Below are 16,731 nucleotides of genomic sequence, written 5' to 3'. Positions count from 1 at the left end.
CCTCTGAGAGCCCTTTCCACTGTTTTTCAAGCAGAGCTCCCTTCTGCACAGATGAATCCAGAGGCAACTACAGAACAGAAGCCAGAGACATCGCTAAGTTGTCTCCTAGCCCTGAGTGAGTAGAAATCATTTCAGGAAGATCAGGATTTCTAAGAGCTTTGACTTCATTCTGGGCAAGAACAACTCAGAATGCGTACACACAAACACACACTAACATGTGTCCCATCCAGGGTGAAACTAGGCAGAAGTGAAACTAGAGGTTCTTCTACACAGGCCCAAAACCCATGATGGGTTGTGAGTTATCTGAGGCGTCCAAGCGATTTCCAGTTTACTACGGATTAATAAAACACATGGAAAGATACAGACCTTATTGCAAGATCTGGATCTTTTCAGGTGCTGGGCCTGCGGGATTGACTCATGGGACTGCCTTCCATCATCCCAGGGGTCAATCCCCATTGCCATCCCGGTTCTTTGGGCTCTAAGAGCCCGAAAAAGCACGATCTCCCCCACCCACCCACCCCACACACCCCAATTTACAGGAGGAGCTGACTGCATCTTCAGACCCCTTGGAGAAAGCTTCTGATGTGTCAAAATGGAATGTAGCCCTCGCCTAGCAAAATCCCGATGGTTAGGGCTGGCATGGGGCCTCAATCCAGGGAAGAACTAGGATATAAAATCCAAGTTCCTCTTGAGATTTGGGCTTGTGTGGAAGGGCCCTAGATGAAAGTCCTCCCCAAAAGAGTTATATTTACAGAGCAATTGCAGTAGTGTCTTAAGAGATGGGGATCACCCTTCTAGATGATATACATTTCCCCAGAAGTATCTCATTTAAATTCTGAATTCCCACATCAATGTTGTCAAACAACATCATTCCCACCCAGCAACAAGATTCTGGTGAAATACATGAATGGTAAGGGAAAGTTTGGACATTGAAGAAAATTAAATTCATGTTCTTACACTAGAGACAGATTTGCTTCTCTTCCCACAACAGGCATCAAAGGGAAAACCGCCAGCAACAAGCATGAAAGAATCCAGCTTAGTACGGTTGTCTACAATAAACATACAAACACATACATTACATAGACTTATAAATTAATTATGGAAATTGAAGTAATGGATTGAAATAGATTCAAGTACAAGCATATCAAAAGCACGATATGTATCATTTTGGCTACACATTGTTAGCAACTTCATCTTGGAAACTGAACAAAGGAGATAACATTTTCTATTTAGCTTATACACAAAACATCTCCATAAATCAGCTATAAAAAGTGGTGTATGTTACAGAAAAGATACACAGAACACAGTAAGCATCCCTTATCCAGAATTCTGAAATACTCCAAAATTGTACACATTGGTGGCTGAGATAGTGACATCTTTGCTTTCTCAGGTTCAGTGTTTATACACTTTGTTCATTAAATATACTGTACATAAAATTACATTAAAGCCGTATTTATAAGATGCATATGAAACCAAAAATTCCATGTTTACAGTAAAGTCTCTCTAGGATAGTGAGGCATTCAAAATAACTGTGGGAGCAGAGAGAGCTTGGGAGCCCTCTAAAATGGATCTTGGGTTCGGCAACAAGGGATATGGAAGCCACATATTGCTCACTCCGGAGCTAGAGCCTGTTTACAATGTTGTGCTCCAGAATCATTACGGAGAAAATGCCTTCAGGAAGAATGTGTTTCAGCACCAACACAGTTCAGTACTAATCTAGAATAGAATAACTTTAGAATAAAATAATAGAATAACTTTATTGCCACTGTATATTGTACAACGACATTAAGTGCCATTCCCAATGCACATTATATATGTATAACTAGCTGTCCCTTGCCACACGTTGCTATGGCCCAGTCTGTGTATATGTGTTTTATGTGTATATATGTGTGTGTATATATTTGTGTATATGTGTGTTTGCGTATATATGTGTGGCTTTGTGCATGCGTTGTAATGTACTTTTTTTGTTTTTTGGCTTTTGAAGCCTCTTCTGCTGTGTTTTCCAGTGTTTTTATGAGTGATGGTCACTCGTTGGCCTGATAGGTGTATTGTGTCCAAATTTGGTGTCAATTCGCCCAGTGGTTTTTGAGTATGTTAATCCCACAAATAAACATTACATTTTTATTTATATAGACTAGCCGTCCCTTGCCACGCATTGCTGTGGCCCACATGGGGGTTCTGTGTGGGAGGTTTGGTCCAATTCTATCGTTGGTGAGGTTCAGAATGCTCTGTGATTATAGGTGAACTATAAATCCCAGCAACTACAACTCCAAAATGTCAAGATTCTATTTTCTCCAAACTCCACCAGTGTTTACATTTGAGCATATTGGGTATTTGTGTAGAGTTTGATCCAGATCCATCATTATTTTAGTCCACAGTGATCTCTGGATATAGGCGAACTACAACTCCAAAACCAAAGACACTGCCCACCAAACCCTTCCAGTATTTTCCGTTGGTCATGGGAGAACTGAGTGGGAAGTTTGGTCCAATTTTCTCGTTGGTGGGTTCAGAATGCTTTTTGATTGTAGGTGAACTATAAATCCCGGCTACTACAACTCCCAAATGACAAAATCAGTTTTTTGAGTGAAGGACATACATTGGGTTGTTCGGTATCTTGTGTCCAAATTTGGTGTCAATTTGTCCAGTGGTTTTTGAGTTCTATTAATCCCACAAACGAACACTACATTTCTATTTATATAGATTACAAAAACACCCACTCTTCCACATTCTAACCACTATTCCACAAATTAGGGGGGAGAATTTCCAAGGTAGTAGAAATGTAAGTCAATACATTTCAATTTAAGAATCAAGTGCTGGCTGTGACCAGCCAACTTATAAAGTGAGGTGGGCCATATTTCTTACAGAAGTCCCGCATATCTCCAAACTCTAAGGGAAAATTCCAATGATGTCCTCACATTTTCCAAGAAAGATGTGAAGGTGACCCACCAAAACAATCCAAAAGTCCTTGCACAATAAATACCTTTGCTTTGGTCCAGAGCTGGGTGACCAAGGGCCATGCAGCAAAGGCAATCAGGCCAAAGCTGAGAGCTGCACGATAGAAAAAGGAGAAAACCTAGTTCAAGTAAACAGAAAAATACATATAGACAAGTTAGGAAATCTGATATTCTCCTCAGATTTAAAATAAATCCTCTTACCCAGCACTCCTTAGAAAATGTTCTATGTGTTGGAGTTCACTGCCCAAGTCTCAAGTCCCCAACGAGGAGCAGTTAGTTAGACTAAGGGTTTCCCTTTCCCCATGTTTCATGCATGACAGTTGAGAATGTATTTATTTCTTCTCTCTCTGTTTCTGCTCTCATTCTGACTGGTTGTGTAGAATAGATACTTTTCTACTGCAAGCCTTTACTTGGACTTATATTCTCTTACATCTTAGTATGTGCTGTGTGCTTTGAGATCTCTCTCTGCATGTGTGTCAGGGAGATGTCGTGATTGGTGTTTTTCCCCCTCTCTTTGAAATCTTAGAAGAGATGGGTATTAGAGTAGCTCAGACCCAGTTCTTTATCATGAAGAAATGTAATTAGTTCTTTATTATTGTAAACCTTTTGTGATTTTTTTTAAAAGATTGGATTCTGCATCTTTGCCTGCCCATTCTCTGAATTCTTTACATCTGCATCACACAGCACTCTACACCTTTCTAGCTGTGAGCTGAATGCTCAACTTTTAGTATCCTGTTTATTTTTTGATGCTCTGCTGTATTTTTGGGTAGTTTTCACTAATACTATGTTCACTCCTTCTTTAATAGTTTATTTACAACAGGGTAGGCAGAGTGCAGTATACAGTTCTTCAAGCCCTCCACCAGTCCCCAAAACCTGCCCAGTTGATGAATGTGATTTTCAAGTACATTTGGCCTGAAACCCATTCAAAAGAAGAGGAGGAGGAGGAGAAGGAAGAATAAGGAGGAGTAGGAAGAAGAAGGAGGAGGAGGAGGAGGAGGAGGAGAAGGAAGAAGGAGGAGGAGGAGGAGGAGGAGGAGGAGGTGAAGGAATAAGGAGGAGAAGGAAGGAGGAGGAGGAGGAGAAGGAGGAGGAGGAGGAGGAGGAGGAGGAGAAGAAGAAGAAGGAGAAGGAGGAGGAGGAGGAAGAGGAGAAGAAGGAGGAGGAGGAGGAGGAAGAGGAGAAGGAGGAGGAGGAGGAGGAGAAGGAGGAGGAGGAGAACTTTATTTTTCTACTCCGTCTCCATCTCCCCGAAGGGACTCGTGGCGGCTTACATGGGGCCCAAGCCCAAGACAGAATACAATTAAAAACAAAGCAATAACAATTAAGACAGCATAAAACAGTGTAAAACAACATAACAATAATAGATAGCAACAACAATAACAGCAGGCTAATTTTGGAGCGAGGGAAGAAGGCCATTATGTGAGCTGGTTAAAGGATAAGGCGGTTTAGTAAGGTGGATAACAATGTATAATGGCATAGGAAATATCATGGAAACCGAGCAAATTAACAGGATCAGAAACAATTCAGTTAATATAGTATAGGACATCAGATTTAATTACGATTCAGGTCATGATGCAGGCCGTTTGTCATAGGAGTTGTCAATCGAAAGCACGACAAAACATCCACGTCTTTAATTCCTTACAGAATGTAGCTAGGGAGGGTGCCAGCCTAATCTCACTGGGGAGGGAGTTCCAGAGATGGGGGGCCACCACCAAGAATGCCCTCTCTCTCGTCCCCACCAATCGTGCCTGAGACGGGAGCACGAGTGAGAGAAGAGCATCCCCGGAAGATCTTAAGGACCGCGTGGGCTCGTAAGGGAGGAAGTGGTTGTGCAGATAGGCAAGTCCCCCACTATCACCAAATGTCCATCATTTTCTTGTGCTGTTCCTCTCAAAATGATGCCCCATTTTGACAGAGTAAATTGGAGGTATTTGGATTTTTTTACTTGAGGAAGGCATGCAATGGATGTATCAAAAGAAGGGAAATAGACTCCTTCTCCCCATGCAGTTGCTCACTGCTGATTTATGCTGCTTTATTTTGTTAGACTTTATATTGAAGAAGCTTCTTGACAAGCCATTTTCCAAAGCAAGTAATTAAGTATGTTACTTACTAATATTTCAATTCCCAAGGTGTAAACTAGCAAAAATCCAACAAACTGAGTCCGTTGAAAGTTCAAGAGAAATGTGATCATTCCTTGAATAACAGGGTATCTGTTAGAAAAGATTTCATTAGACAATCACTTCTTACTAGATTAAATGCTTATTAGAAAACACATAAATACAGTAGTGTATGACAGAGACTTTTAATGAGCAGGAAGCAAACAAATATCTCCAGCATGAATCAAGAGAATACGATTCAAGATTATTTATTTACTTTGGAAAGTTCAAACCAACTGGCAGAAGTATTTGCTACATAAATTGGGTTGTACACTTGGGAGAAAACCAGGGATTAAAATAAATCAGTGTTCACAGAGGAAAAATTCCTGAATTAGAGAGACAAATCAGTAAACACACATCTTCTAGAAAAGTGTTTAAAGGACCCAAACATTATCCACTGGATTGGATCACAGTGTTGCCTTCAGTAGCTAGAAAGCAAAATTGAATTACATAGGTACCTTCTACACTGCTATATAATCCAAATCATCAAAGTAGATAATCCATTGTATCTGCTTTGAACTGGATTATATGAGTCTACACTGCCATATAATCCAGTTCGAAGTACATAATCTGGATTTTATATGGTAGTGTAGAAGGAGCCATAGAGCAACTTAGAAAGCCTACCTTCTTTATCATCCTCTCATATTATTCATAACTTCTCAAATTTTAGATTTATCCTTCCTTTAACTAATGAACATTGATATTCTGCCCTTTTTTCCATTGCAGTGAACAGTCTCTATTTACACACTTCCACTGAAAAGCAATCATATTGGAAGGACATTATTTCTTATCTCCTTATTGAAAAACGAAAATGAGAATCTACTAAATAGAGACCTTATATCATTTCTTATATTCTCTGCCAAGATAGTCAAAGTATGGAATACATTAGAACATCTATCGATGCAAAGTTGGTTAAACAGAATATGAGCCATAGCTGTATTAAAAAAAATCATAAAGAGTAAAATTACATAGAAGAGAAATAAAAGAGCATCTGTGTGAGGCTCTATGAACCATTTATTAGGGGTTGTTTTTTTTTGTTGTGTCAGGAGCGACTTGAGAAACTGCAAGTCACTTCTGGTGTGAGAGAATTGGCCATCTACAAGGACATTACCCAGGGGACGCCCAGGTGATTTGATGTTTATTAGACAGGATATGGATATAAGATCATGACTATGCATTTTATATGGTTTTTAATCTGTTTTATTGATTGATATGTGTTTTAATTGCCTATATGCTGAGATTGTTTAATAATTTTATGAGATGTGTCTTAATGTTTACCTGTGCAGCATTGAATTTCTGTCAGATACGTAAGCCGCCTTGAGTCACCTCCAGGGTCGAGAAAGGCGGGGTAGAAATGAAGCAAATAAATAAATAATTTGGTATGTCATAGCGATAGCAGATTTTAACCACAATTAGATCAGATTTTGGATAAATAACTATGGGAAGATATTACTATTATTAATAAGAACAGTAAATTAAGTAGAGAAAAACTTGTTAGTAATAGGACTAACAGAAGTATTTTGTACATGTCTATGACTGGGAGAGGGAATGAGATCAAAGCAGTATTTTAAATTATTTACTGTTATGATGTTAAAACCTTTTAATTTTTTTAAAGTCTGCTGTGGAACTATTCATTTATAGTATACTGGCCTTCTGAATTTCATTACAAATTGAGCATCCTTTAACCAAAATTCTCAAATCTGGATTATTCAAAAATCCAAAATTTTCCACATTGGCTGAGGCAGTGGTTTCTGATGGTTCAATGTACAGAAATGTTGCTTCATGCACAACATTATGAAAAAGATTGTGTATAAAATTAGCTTCAGTCTATCTGTATAAGCTGTATATGAAATCTCAATTAATTTAATGGTTCATGTCTCCAAGATACATCATGAACTATGTATGTGCAAATATAGGTGTTCTAAAATCCGAAACCCAAAACACTTGTGTTCTAAGGCATTTTGGATAAGGGACACTTGACTTGGAACTGAATGCTAGAAGCCAAAATACCATGACAAGTAATGACAATATCTGCAGCTTCTATCTATATAGAAGATAGGATCTTGTACGTGCTAGCAATGTAAGCAATGCTGTTATCCAATTACCTTTCCTCTGTATTATGTACTTGCTCCAGAAGTGAAAATCACTCTGCTTCTACACTGTTCCTCACTAACAGAATCATATAAAACTGGGCATGAATGCTTGATTTATTTACTACACTCTCAACATTTTACTCATTAGAGTAAACCAGAATGAGAGGAAAAAGACATGCTCTTAGACCCCAGACCCCTTCTACTCTGCCATATAATACAGATTATTGAAGCAAATAATCCACATAATCTGGTTTAAACTATATTATATGCATATAATATAGTTCAAATCAGAAAACGTGGATTTTATATGGCAGTATAGAAGGAGCCTTAGGATAAAAGGATAGGATCTCTCTTGAAGCATTTAAAGTCTAGTGATTTGTTTGTAAATTGTCATCTTATTGAATGAACAAAAGGCCACCAGTAACCAAATTTCCTTCTTTTCAGTCAGATTTAAGTGGGGAAAATCTGTTTCTCTCCATCAAAAAATCAGATTGATTGTCTATAAATCAGCAAGAATCTAACAGATTTCAGATCCAGAGCTGCCTTTTGGCCACTCCTGTTTTAACTTGAATCAATACCAGCCTAGGATCATTCACCAATTCACAAACCTAGGGCCCATTAAGACAGACCCTATATATATATATATATACTGGACTATATATAAACTGGATTATATGTGTCCACACTGCCAGATAATCTGGGATAAACAGAAAATCTGGGATCAGATCCTGGGATATAGGGCCTGTCTGGAAGGATCCCTAGTTTCTTTTTGGAAGCCACCTGAAACATTCCCAAAACCAGGAAATTCAAGCAGAAAAGACTGCATTCATTCATCTCCTGTGCTATCAATACAATAAAAAACTTTATTACAGTCACTGACCAGCACAAAGCGGGACACAAGTGCCCTGGGAAGGGGAAACACAGCTGTCCAGCGAAGCAGTTATTTAAAATCATATTAGAAAACAGCAGTGTAGCTCCAACCCATCCCTCCCCGCAACTTTTTTACAACTTACTCTTTCAAAACTGCATACCATATTGGGACTGGTAACAGACAATAGATGTAATAAGTCCAAGGCAAGCTCTGAATGGCCAGGAAAATGATTATGAATATTCCAACAGCAAGAAATGTACACTGGAATAGACTGCCAGCCACCTGAAAAATACATCAGTACTTGTAAATACGTATCAGTAAATGAAAATGCTCAAGAAGTGCTTCAGATAAAATGAAGACTGATAATAAAAACAGACATGAATGTTTAAAAGGCGTCATCATCATTAATGCCTGCCTTTTCAGCAAGATTAAGGCTCAAGGTTATTTACAAATTAAATTAATTACAAAATAGTTAAAAACTTAGAAAAAGTCATTAATATAGAATTAAACTATTTAAAATATTTTAAATTAAAGCACACACTTTAAAAAGATAAAAGCAGTTAAAGCAATGCAATCTGCACTCTACATTTGCGGATTTGATTATTCACAGATTTAAGTAATATAGTATATAATAATAATACTTTATTTGTATTCCGCCCTATCTCCCCAGGGGACTCAGGGCGGATCCTAGCATACATAAATGCAAAGGCAAGCATAAAAATAAAGGTGAAGGCTTCCCCTTCTGGCTCTGAGAGGTGGTGCCCATCTCCAGGAGTGGTGCTCATCTCTATTTCTAAGACGAAGAGCCAGTGTTGTCCATAGACACTTCCAAGGTCATGTGGCCAGCATGACTGCATGGAGTGCCGTTTATCTTCCTGCCAAGGCAGTACCTGTTGATCTACTCACATTTGCATGTTTTTGAACTACTAGATTATAATAATAATAACTTTATTTTTATACCCCGCCAACCATCTCCCCTAGTGGACTCGGGGCGGCTTACAAGGGACACGCCCAAGATTACAATTAAAACACACATGTAAAACACTTTAACCAATTAAAACTTCAGATAAAACAAATAACAACACAATTGAAAACAAAATAAAAACAATACGGCTGAACGAAACATAGCTGAGGTACAGATTCAATGAGTGCAAAACATTTTTAAAGGAGCGCAGGAAAGTTGGCAGAAGCTGGGGCTAACAGTGGGAGTTCACTCCGTCCCACAGATTCAAACTGCCTACCTTCCGGTCAGCAAGTTCAGCAGCTCAGCAGTTTAACCCATTGTGCCACCACGGCCCCCAGTAACAAGTAAAATGTTTTCTCTAGGAATCTCTAGGTCCTACATTGTAAATTTTGTCAGCTTCTTCCAAAGACTGATCATGGAGTCATGCTGGAGGATCTAGAGATTCCTAGAGAGGTGTTTCTCAGGTTTTAAAGATGTAATTTTTTATTCGTGTTTTTCCCACTTCCTAACTCCAGCAAATGTGGACGGCTGATCGTATTGCACCCATTTAAAGGGCTTTTCCTTTTAAAAAATCTTTCAATTCTAAAAGTCTGTGGGAATACAAGTGTCTTTACTTGCTGACAAAGTATTTGAATCTAGTTTGTATTCTCATAAAATATGTACAGCAATGAGAACATGAGGTGAGACTGAAACATTTACATTTATTTGATGTTATTGATCTATAAAATTTTAGCATGAGATGAATGAGAAGCAAAGAGAGATTCTTCTCTCCACCTTGTAAACACTTGCAGTGAATTGATAAATGTTTGTTTAAGCCCTAACTTGATCTGGTTTTGTGACTCAAACTGTACCAGTCAGAAAAAGTCGTCGGTTACATATGCTACCGAGCTTGGCGATGAAACTTGTATAAAGTCAGTAAAAAAGGAAAGGAAATCTGTGTATAGTTTGAAGGCAAACAATGGAAATCTCACTGACTTTCTCAGCTGTTTTACGAAGATAGATAAACCCATCAAGCATGAAGTCAATTTTGTGCAAATATAAGTTTTGAAATAGTCATATAGTGAGCAAACATAGCTTATAAGAGTGGAAAACTTCAACTTACCTTATTTATTGTGACATTTCTGGTCAGAGAAGTATGTGCTTTTATGATCACCAAGATCACATAAAATGTCCAGCCTATAAAACCCATGGCAACGCTCACACCTAGAAAGAGCCTGTCATATGTATGATAATAAGACAGCCCTTCCAAAGAAAGGCTAATCAGATTTTTGCAAAGAGATACCTATGGAAAGGGAAAAAAGAATGTCAGACATTGTATAAAGCTTGATCCTTTGTCTATTGCAATAGATGCTGAGTTGCTGATTCCTTTTTTCTGACAATGTTTCAAGACAATTAGGAACACAATATAAATTTGTATCATTTGCAGGGTTGTTGTAGCTTTTTCGGGCTGTATGGTCATGTTCTAGAAGTATTCTCTCCTGACTTTTCACCTGCATCTATGGCAGGCATCCTCAGATGTTGGAAACTAGGAAAATTAGGTTTATATATCTTCCTAGTTTTTCCTAGTTTCCAACAGACCTCACTACCTCTGCAGATGCCTGCCATAGATGCAGGTGAAACGTCAGGAGAGAATACTTCTAGAACATGGCCATACAGCCTGAAAACCTACAACAGCCCAGTGATTCTGGTCATCAAAGCCTTCGACAACACATGTATCATTTGTAGTTTGGGCCTTCATGAAAAAAAGACACAGATATAAGAAAGCATTGTTTCCCTCATTCCTGTGTATTTTTTTATCTTTGGCCCACAATCAAATTCAAATCCTACAAATTTGTCAGAAAAGGGGAATCTCTGACAGGAAAGGAAAACTTCCCACAAAACAAACTAAGATGTGTCTTTTTGTTTCAGATTAGACAGCAAACTTCTGTGGGTGCCAAGATGAAAAGGAGAGGCACCTCCTTTGATGATCCAGTCCTACATCTCATTATTTTTCTCTTGGGTCACTGGCTGACAGTCCTTCTTTCAAACATTTTGATCAAGACCCACTATAGATTCAGACTCTTGATACCAGGATGAGAAATTTCACACACACACATCATTTGATCACAAGATAACAACTCATTGGGCATTCAGAATCTAGGGTTAAAAGCACCCTGGAGTTATCATCCTGAGGATTTATAACAGCACCCTGTTATAAATCAAAGAGTTAACTGGTCCCTGAGGAAATGACCAAAGTAAATGGCACAGCACACTTTTTGACCGCAAAAAAAAAAAATCCAGGTTTGTGGCATTTGTATATACAGCTGGGAATTAGGGATGTGTGAAACGGCAGAAATCTGTTATATTTTTGTTCTGTTTCCCAGTCTCCCGTCCCCCTGGGTTCTGTTTTTGGGAAGATTCCAGGATATTAGGGGGGGGGGGGGATTCAAATTTGTAATTCAGGGTCCGGGTTTCCGTTTCCATTTCAGGAAGAATCTTTCCAAAAACAGAATGGGGGAACCGGGGTGGGGGTGGGGGCACAAAATTCAAAACAAAAAACAGAACAGATTTTGCACACCTCTAGAAAAAACCCAGTCCAAGAACTCGAGATATTTCTGCAATTCAGTGTAAAATATAAATAGAGAATACTCCAGGTCTTCATCACTGCAGCTAAACCTGTTGGCTATAGCTGCTGGGAAGTACAGTACATCCATGTATTATGCATGGGAACCATTCCAGGACCTTCATAAAATACAGTTTCCATGTCATCTTGAACCCTATTTTTCTTACCTAAAATGAACTTGGGCTTCTCCCCAAATCCACAGAATTGCTCTGGAGGACTTAGAACAGTGGTTCTCAACCTGTGGGTCCCCAGGTGTCTTGGCCTACAACTCCCAGAAATCCCAGCCAGTTTACTAGCTGTTAGGATTTCTGGGAGTTGAAGGCCAAAACATCTGGAGACCCACAGTTGAGACCCCCTGGCCTAGAAAATACCTAGATAAGTTTTCTCTTTAGACCTTAAGTGCAATTTTATGGTCAACTTCCAAAATAAGTTCTGGAAGACGTTGATCACAGAATTGGACTGGAGGCCTAGAGAGAACAATTTATGGTATTCAAAGCTCTTTGCATATAAATGAAAGCTTGCATATGTGGGCAATGGCATGCCCTCTCCAAGGAGATCAAAATTGCCCCCTCCTTACTCAATTTTTAAAAACAACTTAAAACATTATTATGCTCACAAGCATATGACAAAGAGGAATAGAGTTTACAACACTGAAAAATGGAACAGAAAGGAAATGGATTTGATGTTCCACCTTAGCTGGTTTTTAATGGCTTAAATGTTAACTATTTAACTGATAATTATTTCAATTATTTGTTTTAATTTGTGTAATGCACTGTATTGTTTTATACAAGCATTGAATATTTGCCTTTATTATGTTGGAAGCTGCCCGGAGTCCCCTAGGGAGATAGGGCAGGCTACAAATTAATGATTATTATTATATTCTCCAATAACATCTGAATGGCCACATGTTCCACCATTCCCTGGCATAGACAATATTGAGTTAAACGGACCAATGGTCTGAGCTAGTATAAGGAAGTTTTCTATGTTCATATTTTGTGTATGTTTGTAGTGGTTCATATCAACCAAACTGCACGTTTCTCAAATAAAATACGCTTACTAGGACAAACTCAGAAGATGGTCAGTTCAACTTTGTTGTTCTTAATATTGACTTGGAACTCAGATCAAAGTCTTCAAAGTCTGGAGGCATAGGAAGAGACTTTACAAACCCTTCTACCAATGGTAAAATATTAGTTTTATTTTTTTTTAAATTCTGCCACCAGACAGCATAAAGTGAGAAAGGAAGATAGGTTAAACTATAAAATTCACAAATAACTAGTTAAAATAATAATTAGAACAACAGGAATAAGAGGGATTTTGACAATTCACTTACTGCTTCTTCATATTTCTCATTCTGAATAGATGCTCTTGCTTTTCTGAGAATATTAATCTGCTCAGAATCAGAAAGAGACCTATGCGAAAGAGAAAAAAAATCAAAATGTTGGTAAAAGAAGAAATAATAGTGGGAACACACATTTTATATATTGGCTATTTCAATTAATATTTTATAGCAATGCAATAACAAGCTGTTGTCTTGCAAAAAAAACATGTTCATAAACAGTCTTTCTGTGTTGTCAAAGCCTTCCATGGCCAGAATCACTGGGTTGCTGTGAGTTTTCCGGGTTGTATGGCCATGTTCCAGAAGCATTCTCTCCTGACATTTCGCCCACATCTATGGAAGGTATCCTCAGAGGTTATGAGGTCTGTTGGAAACTAGGAAAGTAAGGTTTATTTATCCATGGAATGTCCAAGGTGGGAGAAAGAACTCTTGTCTGCTTGAGGCAAGTGTGAACGTTGCAATTGGGCACCTTCATTAGCATTCAATTGCCTTGAAGTTTCAAAGTCTGGCTGGTTGCTGCCTGGGGATCTTTTGTTGGGAGGTGTTAGCTGGCCCTGATGAACCAACCCGGACACAGTATATAATTTGAGAACATAGAAATGCTGGACCATTTAGAAGAGAAACAAGAATAGTAGTTTTGAGGTTACACTGGTGACATCTAAGTATTTGCGAGGTATAGAAATCTCCAGCCACCCATCCCCTAACTTTGGCTATGAGAGAAGGATATGGAACAAATTGGGGGGGGGGGGAGGTCCAAGGCCACTGCTACTTGCTTATGGGCCCCCAGGCATCAACTCAGACCTTTGCTTCTCACCTCAATGCAACTCCTTATATAATGAAAACTAAGGGAAAGCTCAGGCCTCAAGTATTGCTCTCCCAACTTTCGTGTCCTGACATACGATCCCATGTGCCATCAAAACAATGTAAATTCATTCCGTTACAATTTTTATTTTCATTTTTTAAAAAGACCTACTTTTGAAATGTTTTTCTTCATAATAACATCAGCCTGAGAATCTCACAGGTTTGAAAACTATTTTGTAACATTTTGATAAAGAGACTAGCTATGGCTCTGAGCATTGTACAGAAAACCCCACAGGACTGTGCACACTTCACGGAGCATTGTTCCTTGTCAGTCTCATCTAACAGCCCAAGTGGGAGTAGTTTCTATTCTCTTCTAGAAGCAGAGATATTTCAAATGCACATTTCATGGTCAAACAAAACTCTCTGAAAGATCTAAAACTCTCAGAAAGAGCAACTTGTGCCAATCTAAAGTGTACTTATTACAGGATTTTCTTGGCGATGTTTATCCAGAAAGGCTTTATTACATTATTTATTTATTTACAGTATTTATACCCCACCCTTCTCACCCCGAAGGGCATTCAGAGCGGCTTACAGAACACACCTACGGCAAACATTCAATGCTGATTATACAATTAACAAGGATGGATGTCATGTATCATGTTCTGCAGTTGATGGTGGTTGGTGGTGATAGGCCTAGCAGTTGATGATGGGTTAATGTAAGTCTTAGTTCTAAAGGGTTGAATAATCTGTAACTAAGAGTTCATGGGTTAAATCAATTAAGGGTGGAGGTATGCAAGAGATGGGTTGCAGCTGGATGTTTCTGGATATAAGGAGCTAGCCATGGGACAGATCTTTGGGAGAAAAGTATTTGCTTTATCTTGGTGGTAGATGCTGCTGGTTTCCCCCCAGGTTTATGGATTTTCAGTGTCCTGACCTGTCTCCTGAACCTTTGGAATCCTGGAACCTTGAATCTTGGACTGTGGTGTAGACTCTTGATCCCTGAACTTTGTTTGACCACTGGACTGGACCTTTTGACTATGGAGTTATCTTGAAGCTTCAACAATGTTTGCTGTTTTTGTTTTGTATTCTGTGGCTGAGTGCAATCTTTATGTTTTATATTTAATATATTACCCAAAATATTTTGGACTACCAAAACAGCCAGAAAGTAAGTGCTGTTTTAATTAAATTATTTTATACAAACTGGTTTTTTGTTTGGTTCATCTCTGCCTCTGTAAAGGCAGAGCCATGGCAATGTGACAACGGAGAACACAAACCGAGGTAAAGGCAGTTTTCCCATCTTATTTCCAGCATCTTGGAAGCTGTGCTTGTTCTCCAGCCACGGGGGGGGGGGGGGGGAGTGCTGTTGCCCCATCTTCCATGCCAAGGACCTTTCTCCGATCAATGTCCTTAAGGACTCTTTTATTACCTCCTCGCTTAAAAGCTGTACCTATTTTATCTACTTGCATTTCTGCTTTTGACATGCTAGGTATGAAGGTGAACTGGGGCTAACAGCGGGTGCTCACCCTGACCTGGGCTCGAACTGCTGATCTTCCAATCAGCAGGATTTTTCTGCAGTACAGTGATTTAGCCTGCTGTGCTAAGCCCGGCTTTGTTTTTTCTTCCTCTGAAGCTGGAAGTGCGCAACTTGCCTATGATCACCCAGTGCATTTCCATGGAGGTCTTTCTATATAAGAGTACTAGGTGTGAATGATTTTGATGTCTCACTCTCTATAATGCTACAAATTTGTGGACTGGATGAACATTTCGGGTGGGGGGAATTATAATTTAGGGGCATGGTCCCACTTTAACCCCTCCCTCATAACTACACCAGGCTCTGGTAAAGTGTACCCTTACTCAATATATAGAGGGAATCTGCCTGCACGCAATCTGAAAAATATGAATTAATGCTAAACAGATCTTATGGATGACTGCATTCGTGGAGTAGTGAGAAGGCCCAAGAGGCATAGGATTATAGCCTCTGAAATGACAATGGCTTATCATCATCGTTGAGACAAATGCTACTTAGTCTGAAGAATATAAATAACAACGTCACTCATGTGTAAGGGCAATTAATTATGTAACAAAACATCAGTACTAATTGCGTAAAGATTTATAAATTGTCCCTTAAGATGCGTTACTTACTCTCCTTGGGAGTATACCTGACAAGTTTAATATTTCCACCACATCGCTCGTGTCTTCCAGCTAAAGAAACAGCACCTGACAGCTGAGACACTAAGTCTATAATAAAAAAAATAAGCCAATATAATAGTCTCAAGAGACGTCAGTATGGCCAATGATTCCTATCATTACTATCTAAAGATGCCATTTCTCCAGGAGTGCTAACGCAGCCCCCGCAGGACCAGTAAAAGGAAAGAAAAATTTGAAGAGGAAAATCTGTGCTTGTATTAGATGCAATCTGCTGTACATATGCGTTTCTTGCAGTGTTTTTCCTTCTTTAACACAACACACACACTCTTTAAAAGAGCCTCAGATATACGCAACAGGGTTTTCTTGGCATATGTTTAGCTACATCTTCAGTACACCAACAAGCCTTCTGTTAAATACAGGCACTCTCTGTTCAAGATGGACATCTGTTGATGTGAAATTACATCCCTCAATTTCCATAAACACCCACCCTAGTAAATTGCATGCACCCCTGTTGATAAAGCGGATTTTTAAAAATGCCTGCAAGCAAAAAACAGAGAAGGAACACTTGCATATTTCAGTATTTTGCATGTAAATTAGGATCAGGGTCAATTAAAGGCCGGTGGGATGGGATGTATAGCTCTTTCTCTAAACCAACACTGCAGTGGAGTCAGAAGACTTCAGCAGGAACTCGAAATAGATGTTTTAGCCGGAGGGCCTGGAAAACGTGATGCAAGACACTTGGGAGTAAAAGAGGCTTAATGGGGAAGCTGCGGAAAAGTAGCACAAATGCTACAGGACAAACACTC

The 16,731-nt window shown here is 39.0% G+C and overlaps 1 protein-coding gene across 2 annotated transcripts in view; it reads right to left on the bottom strand.

The window, feature by feature from the left end:
- Positions 1-16,731, bottom strand: part of PIGN (phosphatidylinositol glycan anchor biosynthesis class N) — a 123,691-nt gene that overhangs the window by 63,431 nt on the left and 43,529 nt on the right. For both annotated transcript variants that reach the window (XM_067467529.1, XM_060774706.2), the window contains exons 13-18: positions 12,971-13,049; positions 10,141-10,320; positions 8,217-8,356; positions 5,065-5,164; positions 2,981-3,073; positions 958-1,049 (exon numbers count right to left, since the gene is read on the bottom strand). In XM_067467529.1, coding sequence (XP_067323630.1) covers positions 958-1,049; positions 2,981-3,073; positions 5,065-5,164; positions 8,217-8,356; positions 10,141-10,320; positions 12,971-13,049 — 684 coding nt within the window. The remainder of the gene's footprint in view (positions 1-957; positions 1,050-2,980; positions 3,074-5,064; positions 5,165-8,216; positions 8,357-10,140; positions 10,321-12,970; positions 13,050-16,731) is intronic.

Source organism: Anolis sagrei, chromosome 4, assembly GCF_037176765.1.
Source record: "Anolis sagrei isolate rAnoSag1 chromosome 4, rAnoSag1.mat, whole genome shotgun sequence".
NCBI classification, from domain to species: Eukaryota; Metazoa; Chordata; class Lepidosauria; order Squamata; family Dactyloidae; genus Anolis; species Anolis sagrei.
The sequence above is the reverse complement of the archived record's forward strand: the minus strand, read 5'-3'. Positions and strand labels throughout refer to the sequence as shown.